The sequence below is a fragment of the Nanorana parkeri genome, unplaced genomic scaffold, assembly GCF_000935625.1.
Source record: "Nanorana parkeri isolate BGI_ZX_2015 unplaced genomic scaffold, ASM93562v1 scaffold1164, whole genome shotgun sequence".
NCBI lineage: Eukaryota > Metazoa > Chordata > Amphibia > Anura > Dicroglossidae > Nanorana > Nanorana parkeri.
Genome location: NW_017307432.1, coordinates 100,273 through 116,391, shown reverse-complemented (window position 1 = coordinate 116,391; position 16,119 = coordinate 100,273). Strand labels below are relative to the sequence as shown.

General features: G+C 46.0%; 1 protein-coding gene across 1 annotated transcript in view; it reads right to left on the bottom strand.

Moving 5' to 3' along the window:
• The window catches only part of DNAAF3 (dynein axonemal assembly factor 3), a 214,329-nt gene that overhangs the window by 163,845 nt on the left and 34,365 nt on the right, over window positions 1–16,119 (bottom strand). The window contains exon 2 of the mRNA XM_018568266.1: window positions 1,186–1,325. Within this exon, the coding sequence (XP_018423768.1) occupies window positions 1,186–1,325 (140 nt within the window). The remainder of the gene's footprint in view (window positions 1–1,185; window positions 1,326–16,119) is intronic.

The window sequence follows — 16,119 nt, the reverse complement described above, 5'->3', positions numbered from 1 at the left end:
ACCCCCTTCCCATCCAGGCCATTTTTCAGTATTCAGCGCTGCGGTACTTTGATTGACATTTATTCCGTCATGCAACACTGTACTGAAATTAATTTTATACCATTTTTTAGGGACAGATAGAGCTTTCTTTTGGTATTTAATCACCACTGAGGTTTTTATTTTTTACTATATTAAGGAAAAATTACCGAGATTTTTTTAAAAACTGTTTCCCCTATATTAAAATGATAAAACATTTATTATTACCCAATTTTTTGGTAAAATATAAGAGAGGGGTTCACGTCGGGTAAAAAGACACCAAACATGTCAAGCCTTAAAATTGTGTGCGCGAAACCTCAAAAACTATAATACCCAAAATTGGCCATAGGCGACGCTTTAAAAGCTTTTACCGCTCATCAGTTTAGTGTCATCAGTTATTGATGGCCCTAAAATGATTGCTCTCACTGTGATGTTCGTGGCGATATGTAACGCGTGTAGCGCAATTGTCGTTTTTACGCGCTGGTGGACGGGTATTTACGTTTATGTATGCGTAAACGTGGGGGTGGGGAACTTTTTGGGGGGTTTTTTAAACTTTTATTTATATTTTTTTTTACACTTGTTATTGCTATTACATAGGGGGATAACAATCCCACATATAATAGCAAAGGCACACTGACAGGTCCTCTTTATGGAGACATTAGGGGTCTGCAGGACCCCTAATGTCACCTGGGGACCCCAAAGGAAGCTGATGAAGCAGAGATCTGCTACATCAGCTTCTTCTCTCTGGCTATAGCAGCCAGATGACTGACAGGTGAATACGGAAGTGATGTAATACACATCACTTCTGCATTCACAGCACGGAGGGAGGTCAGCAAGGAGGAAGATGCTGATCTCCCTCCCATCTTACCTCCTGACTCCTGACACCCTCCCGAGCCGGTCCCGGGCCGCAGATGGGGCAGCGGATCCCGGAATTGAAGGTGAGGGGTTAGGGGGGGCGACTGCGGCGGCAGGACTCGAGGGGAGGGAGGGGGGCACGGGTATATGTGAAACAGCCGGTAACGGCTCTTTACATTGGACGGGTTTTTTCTGCCCTTCATAGCCCTGTAGGAAGTGGTGCCTGCATACATATTGTAATGAACAAAACTTGAAAAGATTGCACATTCCCTTTATCAATTTTTTTCATTGGATCGTACAGAATATTTAACTCACATGAAGTTTCCGATGTGGCCACCTGCGAGCCTGACAGACAGTTTTGAGCAGATGTCTTCCATCACCACATCCCACAAGAAGAATACTTAGTTCAGGAATGTCATCACAAGTAGTTAGGTACTGAAGGGTACTCTGCAGACCTGAGTAAGGGGGAATGAGACCATAAAAATTAAATCTGGATCTATATTCTGAAACCGTAAATTTGTGTAAGAGGTCTAATTATCTATGGATATATCAAAGCTTTATTGGTATATTCTTGTTTATTCAAAATGAAAGTAAGTATTTTAAAAAAGGAGAGTAGACACGTCAAGAACATTAGAAATGCAGATGAACACCACTTCAATGAACAGTTGCTGGATTTAGCTCCCGTGTGAGCAAGTCCTTAGTTGTTATATTGTCTGACAATCAAACTTGCCTCACTCTCATGATAAATAAGATTTCAGAAAGACATCTACGCAGGCAGCATCATGGGGAGCAGAGATCCATATGTGGCTGACAAGCCAGTGGTTGTGAACAACTTATGAACATGTTTTTACTCTTTGACATCCATACTTCAACCTTTTGTGAATAACTCTGTATGTTGCGGCTATTTCTGGAGTTGAAGTGTTCATATTGAAGCAATTTTTGATGAAACTTTCCACATTCTAGCATGCTTGGTCCCTTATATTTTTGTAATTATATTACAATGTAGAGCTCTGTAAACTAGACACAGCAGTCACTCTGCTTTTTAATAATAGGATATCAGCCACACAGGGAAGGAAATGTTTTCAAGGAGTATGCTGACTCAAATATTCCCAGACACTGTCCCAGTGTGAGGAGAAAACCACAACTATAGTGTTGCACTACAAAGCACCACCGTTCATCCAAGTAGTTTTCTTAGTTAATATGATTGTCAGGAACATACTGCAGCATTTATAGCAACACAGTGACCTTAACCCATTGTCATGGAATATGTCAATTCAGATATCAACTGTCGAAGAACATAATGTTGTGAGGTAAAGGTTTATAAAACCATCCTCCCGAGTTCAGGTTCCGGCACCCAATGCGGTAAACGAACGGCCCCAAGCTCTGTCCCGTTACCTCATACAGTGTCCCACCCGGAGCACCTCCCAACCGCCGCTGGCAGCCTGAAAAGCCCTGACACACGGCCAGCCATGGAGCGATATCTTGATCGCCCGCCGAACTCTCATGAATCCTCCCTCAGACTGCTCTGCCACATCCAATATGGCGACCGAAGATATGCAGGAGGACACACACGAGGCTGCTGAGGGTGAGTCACTGCCTGTCATAGCCGCTCACCCATTCCTCAATTACAAGTAGATTGCTCCAGAAGTCTCCAAATGCTTAAAGGCTGATATGGCCACCATTATTGCTGAGTCTTTACAAAGTCACCTGGGTATACTTAAAGGGTTTTAAACCCTCCAGTGTTTTTGCATATATATATTACTAGCAAGCAGTAGATGTATGCAAAAAGTATTAAAAAAAAAAAAAAAAAAAAAAAAAAACTTTTTAGGGGCGGCCCCTGCTAGTGGCCCAACCCCCCACCTGCTGACAAGTCTCCAGTTAGTAACAAGCAGTTAGGAGTGCACCCCCATAAAAAGAGGGCGGGACCTGTGTCCTTCAATGAACGGAGAGAAAAGGATTTTACGGTGAGTACAAAAATCCTATTTTCTCTCCCGTTCATTGAAGGACACAGGGCAACAGATCGTAGATACTGTATGGTAGGGACGTCACCGAGCAGTAACTCAATGAGGGATGGGCAAACACAAACAACCCAAGAAGCACCCAAAGAGCCGCCTGCAAAACCTTGCGCCCCAAACCAGCATCCGCCGATGCTAAAACATTCACCTTGTAGAACTAGACAAAGGTGTGAACAGAAGGCCAGGCAGAGGCCTTGCACACCTGAGAAACAGAAGCCCCATGGCGAAAAGCCCAGGAAGCTCCAACAGCCCTAGTAGACTGGGCTGTGACAGGGAAAGGGGGCTCACGCCCCCCAACGGCATACACCTGAACAACCACATCACAAATCCATAGTGAACGGTAGCCGCCGACGCGGCCCGACCCCTATGAGGGCCCCCCGTGAGCACAAACAGGGAAACCGTCTCACGGAAAGAAGCAGTAGCTCCCAAGTAGACACGAAGAGCGCGCACCACATCCAGGCAATGTAGCGCCCTCCCCTTTCCTGCGGACAGGATGTGGGCACAAGGAAGGTAGAAAAATGTCTTCATACATATGAAAAACCGACACGACCTAAGACAGGAAGGCCGGTCGAGGACGGAGAACAGCCTTGACCCCATTAAGGACCAGAAAAGGCGACTTGCAGGACAAGGCAGCCAATGCAAACACCCACCGAACAGAAGTGACGGCCACCAAAAAGGCCACTCTTTCGGGACAAGTACAAAAATGGAATCTCCCCAATAGGCTCAAAGGAGGATTCCTGCAGCACCGAAAGCAACAGGTTCAGATCCCACGGTGCCAAAAGCAAGCGGACAGGAGGAGCAATACGCGCAACCCCCTGAACAAAAAGGTGCGAACCAGAGCATTAGACGCCAAGGGCCGTTGGAAAAGCACAGTCAAGGCAGAATCAGCCCCCTTCAACGTGCTCAATGCCAACCCTTGAGCCACACCGCATTGCAAAAAAGGCAAGAATGTTGCTGATGGAAAACAATCTGAGACCAGGCCACCACCTCGCACCAGACAAAATAGGCCCGCCACGTGCAAAGGTAAATCCTCCCAGAGACCGCTTTGCGTACTCCATTCATCGTGGAGACGACCGCATCAGACAACCCTTGGTCCCCCAGGACCCGACCCTCAACCGCCACGCGGTCAAAGCCAGCGACGATAAAGAAGAAGGATGGAACACAGGCCCCTTGGACAGAAGGTCCGGACGCAGAGGCTGACGCCAAGGAGCGGCCATCAACAGCACAACCACATCCGCGTACCACACCCTCTGAGGCCAACTCGGAGCCACGAGAAAGCCTTCGGCCGCGATCCGTCGCAGAAGCCAAGGTAACAGGTAAAGTGGAGGGAAGGCGTAAATCGGACCGTAAGGCACCTAAGGAGCCACCAGGGCATCCCCCGTCACCGCCCAGGGATCCAGACCCCGGGCCACACACCTCTCCATTGAGACGAGACGCCAGAAGGTCCACATCTGGTTTCCCCAGCGAAGACAGAGTGGATGAAAAAACCTCCCGGCGTAGGGACCACCCCCAGGGCCCATCGACTGGCGACTGAGGGAGTCGGCCTGCCAGGACAGGATCCCGGACACTTCTCGACATGCGGCCACGCTCATTGTGCCGCCCTGATGGTTGATGTACGCCATCGCGGTGGCGTCGTCAGACTGAACCCGAACCGACAGACTGTGGAGACAGTGCGACCAACGAAGGGACAGGCGAATCGTCCGAAGTTCCAACACATTGATCGACCGACGAGACTCCTCCAGCGGCCACCGACCCTGCACCGGCAGGGGGCCCCCAGCCTCACAGGCTGGCATCCGTGGTGACCACCGTCCAGCGCAGTAGACGGAAGGACTCCCCGCGCACCAATGCTGGAGAGTGAAGCCACCACCGCAGGGAGGCCGCGTCAACCAAATTCTCCTGTCCAGCGACAGGGTGGACTTGACCCACAGCCCCAGAATATCCCACTGGAGGGTCCCGGTGTGGTGCTGAGCTGAAGGCACCGCCTCGAAGGAGGCCACCATGAGACCCTGGACCTGCATACAGAAGCGAATGGACGACCACCAGCGAGTCCACAACAGACGCACGTCAGAACGAAGTGTCAGTAGCTTGTCCGGAGGAAGAAAACCCCGGGCCGTGACCGTGGACAGGACTCGGCCCAGATACTCCAGGCGTGGCGAAGGCACCAGACAAGACTCCCGGAGATCCAGGATACACCCGAACTACTCTAAGTGACCTCCAACTCCGCAGAAGCAGATTGTCCAAATACCCCACGATCGAGATTCCCCCGGCAACACAAGAGCGCCAGAACCAAGGCAAGCACCTCGGTGAACCCGCGCAGGGGCGACGCGAGGCCGAAAGGCAGCGCCACAACTGGAAATGCTCTTCCCCCACCGCGAAACGAAGATATCGCTGAGGAGACACGCAGTAGGCACAGGAAGGTAGGCCTCCTTGATGTAGATGGAGGCAACAGGTCCTATCACCACGGACCGAATTGATTCCATGCGTAAACGACGGACCCGCACAAAAGAGTGTGGGCGTTTGAGGCCCAGGATGGACCGAACCCTCTCTCAATTAGGCACAGTGAACAGATGTGGATAAAAGCCCTACAACCGTTCCGAGAACGGAACCGGCACGACCACCCCCTGGGACAAGAGGCCCACCACTGCGCGATGAAGATCCGCCAGGCGTGGAGGGGAAAGGCCTGAGGTGGACGAGAAAAATCTGTGTACCGGACAGGGCAGAAAGTCGATCTTGTAGCCAGAGGAAACCAGCTCCCGAACCCAAGCGTCGGAGACGTGAGTCAGCCAAAAGTCCGCCAAGAGCCGATCCAGTCCAAGGTGGTGCCAAACAGGCAGTCCACAGCAAAGGGAAGCTCCGTTAGAATGTTTGTAGAAGCCTGGTCAGCCGACCAGCACGTAAGCCAGAACAAACGGCGAAGCGTAACCGCCACCAGGGTCGCCGCATCCAAGGCCGAGTTGCAGACCGACTCAAGCCCTGCACCAGCAGCTCCGCCAAGTCCCCATAGGTAGAGGGAAACAGGTAGGGAGGGAAACATGCTCCTCCGCGAGACCCTGGTGCAACATCCCTGCCCACTCCGACTGAGAGAGGCCAGGGCAGAAGCCAGGACGGGTCGCATCAGCGCACCCGACACAGAGTACAAGGCGCGCAAAAACCCGCCTCAGCCTACCAACCGCTGGGATCCTTAAAAGGACGGTGATCCACCACCGGAATAAAGGTAGCAGTGTTCAAGCGGGAGACCGGTGAGGCCCATTTGGACAAAAAATCCTCCGCAACCTGCTATCGAACCGAGAAACGTACTGGAACCGCAAAGAACTTGGTTGCGCGTTTCCACTCCTTATAGATAAATTCATCAAAAAAGGAATGTAGGGAAACACCTTGTCGGAGCGCTTGCTCTTATGCATCCCAAACTGCACCGAGGACAGCGTAGAAGAGCCAGGAGACACCTTACGGAAAAAAGAAAAAGACATTTTCCAGAGAAAATTTTTTAGCTCCTTACTTCTGACGCTAGGCAAAAACCTGGAGACTTGTCAGCAGGTGGGGGGGGTTGGGCCACCAGCAGGGGCCGCCCCTAGGCTGTTTTTTGTCTTTTTGTTATGTGCGTAGCATCCTACTCCTGCAGGTGGCAATATACCCTACCATACAGGATCTACGATCTGTTGCCCTGTGTCCTTCAATGAACGGGAGAGAAAAGGGAGGAGGTTTAAAAACTTACCGGTGTCTTCCCCACGCGCTCCCGTCCGAAAATGTTAAAATTCTCGGGCGGCCGCACAGCATCTTGGGGTGGGGGCATGCGCAGTTCACTTTTTCGGCCGGGAGACGAGGAGAGACACAAAGTAAGTATATGGACGCGTGCACCCGCATGCAGATACCGTGGGACAGGAAGTGCCAGCAAGGACAAAGGAGTCAGCGCTGGACTGGAGACCCGCAGCAGCGCTGGGGGGACAGATGAAAATGACAGGAAAGATCGGATTAAGGAACATCATTTAAGGTAAGTGTCTTAATTAAAATTGGGGGGAGGGAAAAATATCTTTGACTTTAATGTCACTTTAATGCTACCTTAGAGGCTCAAACTCACCGCTTGCAGACCATGGAGCTGCGTGTGGTCGATTTAGAGGATCATTCTGCTGAAAACGCAACACATTCACAGCAATATTACTAAACATCTGCATGCTTTGCAGGATAAAGTGGATGACTTAGAAAATCAATCACAATGTAACAATCTGAGAATTATTGGCATCCCAGAGTCTGTGAAATCGATTGGTCTTCGCCATTAATGCTCCACGAGTATACCTAAAGCCATGGGCCTCCCTGATTCCTGCAGGGTGGAAAAAGCACACAGATTGGGCCCACCTAGAGATGATAACAAACCAAGACCGGTTATCGTGCACTCTGGATTACTATGATAAGCAAACAATCTTTCAAGCGTACATTGTGCAACGCAAAATAGTGGTGGATGGCCTTACTGCTCCTGTTCGCGTATTACCAAACCACGCAGAAACCACGACATTGAGAAAATCCTTTCTCAATTTCTCACACCCTGGTACACAGTAAGGAGTGAGACATCGGCATTCCAATTGCAATTCATAATTGTCTGTTTATGGACGTAAATGCAGCATAAATACACTCGTGCGACGTTTCGGGGTCTCAAAGGATCCCCTTCATCAGGCAGAACAAGTGATCACATCTGGATGTAATAACAAGTGAATACCACCATGTGAAAAACAACCAATCCCGTGACCTGCTCTGATCATGTGATGTCACATTCCTGCCAAAAATTCAAATAAAGTAAACAGTCCATTCTGTCATAGAAAAATGTATCAAATCATACATGAACAATGTTGGTGTAATCCGTTGTAGTATTTGCAAAGTATTAAGGGCATCAGGATCTAAATATGAAGCCAAGGAGAGCAGTGTGATCATAGTGTGCAGATGTTGTATAAGCAATGCAGTTACAGTACCTCATCTCGTATGAGGTCTCGTGGACAGACACACCCATATCTGCTGTCATTTGCAGGGAGAAAAAAAGTCTGTAGCGTCATCATGACGTGAACCGGACCACTCCCCCCCGACGTCCGGCACCAGGTCCATGATTGGTCGTACATACCCGTGTGGGTGTGGAACCATCCTATTGTCATGGTTATGGCAGAACGCCAAAGTGAAGACTGCTGGGCCGTGTAACAGACAGGCTGAAGAAGAGGCATGATAGTAGCGGCTGAGGCTCGCATATATGAAAGGCATATAGAGACAAACGGCATATACAAACATAAGCATAAAGCTAAGCTGTGACATCCTGCAATATGTAGAGGACACTGATTGTCAGCTATTTAAAGCCAAAAACATAACATATGTGGAACAGATGGACATAGGGAGAACATCATTTAGTGAGTAATTATGATCACTCACTATGTACACAACCCATTAGTTGTTATTTAAATAAGTGTTGTATAAACAGAATACATGGCTTACTTGGTATGGATAGCTGTATTGTTGCCACTGATTTCTAGGGATTACTGCGCTGTTCAAACTTAGTACTACAGATCTACATTCTTCTAGAATGTTGCATTTTGAGGAGCTCTTAATTCCAGTTTCTTCCCTGACTGGCTATGTGACAAAAGATATATTTATTGGCACCTGGGGAATAAATACTAAAGGGATATTAAAAGGAGATTTCCACCACTGTAAGTGATTTTGAGTTTTTGTTGGCAATGGGGAGGTGCAGGGGTGTCAATGTGTGTGCATTCTTAGGAGTCACAGGGCTGTTTTTCATACTTTATTTTATAGATTTTTTTTAAAGGCCAGAGGCCTAGAAGTACAAAATTCCCTCCACAATATCTTCAATCCGTCTCTCTAAAGCTGGGCACACACCTTACAACCATCGCAAGACTTTTGTCTTGCGATGGTTGTAAGGTAATTTAAAAAACGTACGATCTGCCTATCTTGGACAGGCAGATCGTACTTGCGATGATCGCAAGCCCGACCCGCTCTGTCACAGAGTGAAAGAACGGATACTTTATTCCTACCTTTTTGATGATTTCTGAAAGGATCCGTTCGTAGCTTATCCAGCCACATACCCTTATTTGACTCCTATAAGGACAGATAAGTGGACTACCTATATTAACTTCTTCTTAAATAATATGAAAAGAGACAATTAATGCTTGATTATGTGATGTGGATGAAAGATTGAATCACTATGAAGGTTGAAGGGAAGCATTAACAGCAGTGATCTTGCTGGCTTCGTTCTACTCTGAAAAGGTTCTTTTTATGTGCTTACATTAAGTCTAATCTGTTGGCTACATTTAATATTTGTTGCAGTTAACCGATGTGATGCTACATTGAATATTTGTTGCAATTAATCCACGTGATGGTAAACAGAATAGCTACTATACCACATATATTGAAAGTTTAATTTTTCAAGTCCCTTCAGAGAGACTCTCACCTAATCAGAATACTTATTGGTTATTATTATTCACTAAATTAAGTTTGCACCTCACAGAATATTAGGATATCACAGATTATGGATCTATAATGCGATCATTTTACAACTAATTAGGATAAGGTTATCAATTATTTGTGCAATATCCTTTGGAGTTTTAATTTCCTTAAATCATATTTATATTGTTTTTGTTTATACACTGACAATCACGAACACCACTGTTATTGACACCTTTATTATATTCATAATTTCATACCCACCATTGTGATACCTTAAACACAATAGTGGATATACTAATTCAAGATTTTGTGTGGTTCACTAGATCACGCCTCACGGGTTTTTAGAATATTTCACATTTAAAAGTTAAATCACAGAAAGTAGATAGAATCAATTATTAACTCAACAACAAAAGGTTTAAGGCTGTTTATTATTCAGAGTTTATTATTATTATTCACAATATAACAATCACCACGGTTATAACACTTAGATTAATATAATTATTACACAGTTTGACGATGTGCACAAGGAGGTTTAATACCAAGTAGATCAATCAACACCAAGCGCAACATACTAGCTATATGAATCAGTGTTTAACATACATTGTTGCAGCTGGTGACTAGTCACCTTCTCTCCTAGCGCAACTAATTGCTTAAAATATTGTTCTCTAAACTGCAATCAGCTGTTTTCCCCCTCCTTTGCCCTCTGCTCTGTGGAGAGACAGCAGCGATGAGTCATAGCTCTGTGTGTCTGTGTGAGTGTTAGAATCTCCAGTCACTTGTCTTGTTCTATAGACTTCTCTTTGTGTCCTGTGTCTCTCTCAGATCTCGCCCTTGTCCTGGGTCACATTCACTCTATGCTGCCCCAAGTCCAGGTTCCCCAATGTCCCCCTCCCCTCCCCCCACCATTCTTCTAGCAGTCATATCTGTAAATTAGAACAGATAAAAAGACATTGGGGGGAATTGATCAAAAATGGAGCGAACAGAATCTGGAGCAGTTGCCCATGGCAACCAATCATCTCTCTTCAGTTCGGCGCTGCTGGCGATCCCGGGCTCCGCTGTGCCCGGTGCAAGCTCAGGACCAAGAAGCAGCCGGAGATCAAACGGAGCTCAGTACACAAGCTCCGTTTGATCTCCTCTTCTGAATGCAGGCAGTGATGTGAATTACATCACTGCCTGCATTCAGTGTCACTCTCCGGTACAGAAACCGGAGAGAAGCTGGTGAAGCAGGTCTCTGCTTCATCAGCTTCTCTGGTGGTTCCTAGGTGACATTAGGGGGTCTTAAAGACCCCTGATGTCTCTATAAAGAGGACCTGTCACTGAAAATTGCTATCACAAAGGGGGCTTGTTAGTCCCCTATGTGATAGCAATAAAGTTAAGTGAAAAAAAAAATGTTTAAAAGAATTAGTTAGAAAAAAATATATGAAAAAAATTTAAAGTCACATATAAAAAGAGTGCGCCTAAGTGCGTAAACGACGATTGCATCCTTTACGCCGCACATGTTATGTATCGCCGCGAACATCGCAGTGAGAGCAATAATTTTAGGGCCATCAATCACTGATAACACTGAACTGATGAGCGGTAAAAGCTTTTAAAGCATCGCCTATGGCCAATTGTTGGTATGGTAGTTTTTTGCGAGTTTGCGGACGCACGCAATTTTAATGCTTAACATAGTTGGTGTCCATTTACCCGACGTGACCCTGGCTTTTATTTTTTGCCAAAAATTTGGGTAATAATAACTGTTTTATAACATAACGTAGGGAAAACCGTTTTTTTTTTCAAATTTTTGGTACTTTTTTTCATTATATGGTAAAAAATAAAAACCCCAGGTGGTGATTAAATACCACCAAAAGAAAGCTCTATCTGTCCCCAAAAAATGGTATAAAATTAATTTCAGTACAGCGTTGCATGACGGAATGTCAGTCAAAGTACTGCAGCGCTGAATACTGAAAAATGGCGTGGACAGGAAGGGGGGTGTAAACACCCCAGTCAGCAAGTGGTTAAAGTCAAAATGTTTTAAAGCCATTTTAAATGCTAATGAAATAAATTTACAATAGAAGCTGCTTCTTGATGGTTAACATTTTTAGCTTTCTGCACAATCAGCAGGTCCCCTGAGCACTGGCTCTGAATATCCTGTTTTAGGTTGGCTCTCTTCTCTTCCAGGGTCCTATGGCGCCACCCTTGTTTGTGTGTGTGTGTGTATGTGTGTGTGTGCGCGTGCGCGCATCTCCACAAACACCCAGGCAAAGCAATGCAAGGTATTCCCCTCCCCCAGGTACCCTCTCATTCTCTATGCTAGTAGATGGACAGATGCTGAAGACAGCTGTGTCCCTTGTAACCTTGTACCGGACAGGAAGTTCAGGAAAGTGGATCCGAGAGAGTTGAAGCCAGCTTATTGGAGACATGACTACTTAATGCTTGGGGAAAAATGCAAAAAAAAGGCGAGGGGGGTATTGTGAAACAATGTTGCAGGCTTCTGATCATTGTCGATCTCAATCCATTTTGGTATATTGTGTTCCCAATGGTTTGTTTGGTGACAGCGGTCCCAACTGCCTTGAGATCATTCACAAGCTCCTCCCGTGTAGGTTTGGGCGGATCCCTCGCTTTTCTCATGATCATCCTTATCCCATGAGGCGAAATCTTGCATGGAGCTCCAGACCGAGGGCAATGGATGGTTATTCCTTCCATTTGCGAATAATCGCTCCAACAGTTGTTTCCTTCTCACCACGCTTCTTGCCGATAGTCTTACAGCTCTGCGACCCTATTGACTATTTGCAACGAAAGGTTTGAGGGTTCTGTGATCACGTCCCAATATCTTACCAATTTCAAGAGTGCGGCATCCTTCTGAAAGACTTTTTAAAATGTTTGACTTTTCAGTCAGTTAAATCTCTTTTTTGGCCCATGTTGCCTGAGGAAAAGAAGCTGCCCAATTATTATGCACACCTTGATATTGGATTTTGATCTCCTTAGGCCATACCCTCCCTCAGTACACAAATACACATCACCCGATTTGCTTTAATCCAATAAACCTTTACGTTTATACAGCTTGTAGTTAGGACAATATGCATAACAATCGTGACTTGGTCAAAATACTAATTTGCCTAATAATTGTGCACACACTAAGTGGGCAAACTTAAAAAATCCGCAGGGGATCAGATACTTCATTTTTCTCACTGTATATTAACTGGATACCCTCAAAGATGGCTTGCCTGTAAAACTTTGTAGTTGTAACCCTAATGGATTACATGTCACTGGGGCTGCACTGAACTAAGTAATGTAAAGTTATACGATTGCCTAAAGTATGGACTCAGGGAATACTTCCATACGGAGATTTCTAATGGTCAAAAACCAGTGATACTGAAGTAGTAAATTGGTTATCTTGTAGATAACATAGTGTTGTGGAAATTTTATTATACGGAATTATGTGGACATCTTTTTCTGGGATGTGTGTGTTTTAGTTATTGTAATCTGTCTCCCTGTGTCGGATTTAACCGAGGAACGCTCTAGCAGAGGGTACTTGGGTTGAATCGGGACCAGTGGTAAAACCGTCAGTATGAAAACCTTCTCATGGGCTTCGAGACGTGTTCGCGGTGTGTGGGGGCGTTTGTGAGTACTAAGTGCACTGCGCTGGGCTCCTTGCCTTCAAACTTCTGTACACATTAGTGAAGCGAAGTCCATATAACGAGATGCATATTATACCTCTATTGCGGGCTGCACTATCACTTTTGGATACATATCTGCTTTTATAAGACGACATTAACATGCCTTGTCCGTATACTGGTACCGTATATAGATAACCGCATTAGCAATGTCTCTTCAGATAGTCTCAGACCTGTAAGAACAAGTAGAATGACTTTACTAGATCCTGGTCACTCTGAGCAGTATTGAGTAGGGTCCATGCTGACGATGATAGGGGATGGGCAACCACATGGCCAGTTGGGACAATGGACATGACTCATCCTTCCTTGAGGTGTGTGCATTTCCCTGTTCAGCCATCTTGGTGTAGTCCCCTTTTCCTTTTGATGTGTACCTGTACTTGCTGGGCTGACTGGCTAATGTTGTAAAGCCATCTCCCACTGGGCGTCGTCCTTTGACCTTAATAAAATGGAGTTGGGGGGTGTGTGGGGCCCTTTCTACTTGGACTCCAGCTTGAACCAGCATCGTGTCTGACTCGCTCTGGTGCTAAATAAGTACTTCATCCCTTATACAGAAAGTACTGAATGCAGCGTGCTTTTAACAGCAACCGGATTGTTTGTGCTGGGTGCATTTTAATACCGAACGTGTACCTTTTAGTGCACCGGAGATTCCTGCGCAAAGTCCAACCAAAATATCCATGATATCAGTTACACCATCCACAGAGAATTAATTCGGATGAAATATCGATACTGAGATTCATACTACATCAGAACTAACAAAGCTTCCAACCAAGCGATAATCAGCTATCCTGTGGACATTATAGTTATAAAAATACACAAGGTATGAGTTTAGATAACACAATTACTGAGATTCGTAACTACACCACAACCAATAATGCTTTTACCAAGATGTAATCAGTTATCTTGTAGATAGCGTAGTTAAACAACCCAACTCATATGCAAAACCAATTCCTGACTACATGATATCCAATGATGCATCACTAAAATAGTAAATCATCCTGTTTTGTACAAGTGCTTTGCAAGCAGTGAATTGGTTATTTCTGAGACAGTATATTAATACCAATACATAAGGTATGCACAAATACAGAGATCCATAACTGCTTCCTGAACCAAAAGATACCCAAACGACTGCTTTAGTTAAAGTATTTGGCAGAGAGTATAGTAATACCAACACACAAGGTATGCACAAATACAGGGATTCATAGCTACTTTATGAACCAATGCTAGTCTCACTAAAGCAATAAATTGGTTATCTTAGAGAGAGCATAGTAATACCAATACATAAAGTATGCACAATACTGAGATTCATAACTGAAAGGGCAGAATGACCTAATTTGCCTGCTTCTGGTATACACATTGTTAATGTTTGAACAAAAGAAAATTGTGTTTTCTACAGAAACTAGTTTAGTTGTTTCCAAAATTATAAAACTGCATCCTTTGGCAAATTAACTTTTTCTTTATCTTTGTGTGAAACATAACCTTGAAGCTCTTCAATGAAAAAAAACTGTGTATTGAGAGCGCTACTACTGTACAAAGCAATTGAAAAAAAACTCACATTTGGGATGTCATCAGAGGGAGGAGTTCCAGTGGAGCCCCTGGAAGAGTACAGACAGTCTGAGCCCGGTGACCTGGTAGATTAGCTGCCTGTAAGGACGTTGGCTGCGGTGGAGGGACAGCTGTCTCCTGCAAGGGCTCAGCTGGCCAGGCTGAGTCGTTTGCGGCCAAGAAAACTGTGTGTCCGAAGTGCTGTCTGCAGTCGGTTATGTGTCAGGTGGCTCGGGAGGCTAAGCGGCGATGTGGAAAGGAACGAACGCCAACAGGAGTAGTGAGATGGTGATGGGGCAGTAGAAAGCGATGTGTGCAGGGTGGGTAGCTACGCGTTTCGAGGCGGGGCCTCTTTGTCAAGCTCAGAACGGGGAGAACAGCCATTCTACCAACCCCGTACACATCGCTTTCTACTGCCCCATCACCATCTCACTACTCCTGTCGGCGTTCGTTCCTTTCCACATCGCCGCTTAGCCTCCCGACACATAGCCGACTGCAGACAGCACTTCAGACACACAGTGTTCTTGGCCGCAACGACTCAGCCTGGCCAGCTGAGCCCTTGCAGGATTGCGGCCAAGAAAACTGTGTGTCCGAAGTGCTGTCTGCAGTCGGTTATGTGTCAGGTGGCTCGGGAGGCTAAGCGGCGATGTGGAAAGGAACGAACGCCAACAGGAGTAGTGAGATGGTGATGGGGCAGTAGAAAGCGATGTGTGCAGGGTGGGTAGCTACGCGTTTCGAGGCGGGGCCTCTTTGTCAAGCTCAGAACGGGGAGAACAGCCATTCTACCAACCCCGTACACATCGCTTTCTACTGCCCCATCACCATCTCACTACTCCTGTCGGCGTTCGTTCCTTTCCACATCGCCGCTTAGCCTCCCGACACATAGCCGACTGCAGACAGCACTTCAGACACACAGTGTTCTTGGCCGCAACGACTCAGCCTGGCCAGCTGAGCCCTTGCAGGAGACAGCTGTCCCTCCAACCCAGCCAACGTCCTTACAGGCAGCTAATCTACCAGGTCACCGGGCTCAGCCTGTCTGTACTCTTCCAGGGGCTCCACTGGAACTCCTCCCTCTGATGACATCCCAAATGTGAGTTTTTTTCAAATTGCTTTGTACAGTAGTAGCGCTCTCAATACACAGTTGTTTTCATTGTTTACCACAGGGCTCCTCTCTCTGTTTCTCATAGAGCTTGCACACTGTATCCTCTGCCCCTATACCTTTCTCCAACCAGTTAGTATTCCCTGGTGCACAAATGGTGCACTTGTTCATTTGTTCTTGTTTTTGTTGAAGCTCTTCAGCTAATTTTCTTCTTTGTAGCTGGTCCATATTATTATAATTAGTTTTTGTATACGTGTATGTTTGTTATTTTGCTTATGCCCCACCATTGCCCCTTTCACTGTCCATATAATCTTTTGTTTTAGCAATAAACCTTTGAATAAAGAGTGAATACACAGTTTGGTGTGACTCTTTATTCACAAGTACTTGTCTGAAGCTGGCAGCACAATAGAATCCCGGGGAACTCTAACAACTTGGTGTCAGAAGTGGGATCTCCACAGCCGGGCGAGTAGCTGTTTTATTTTCACTTTTACCTTGCTCTGGAGAT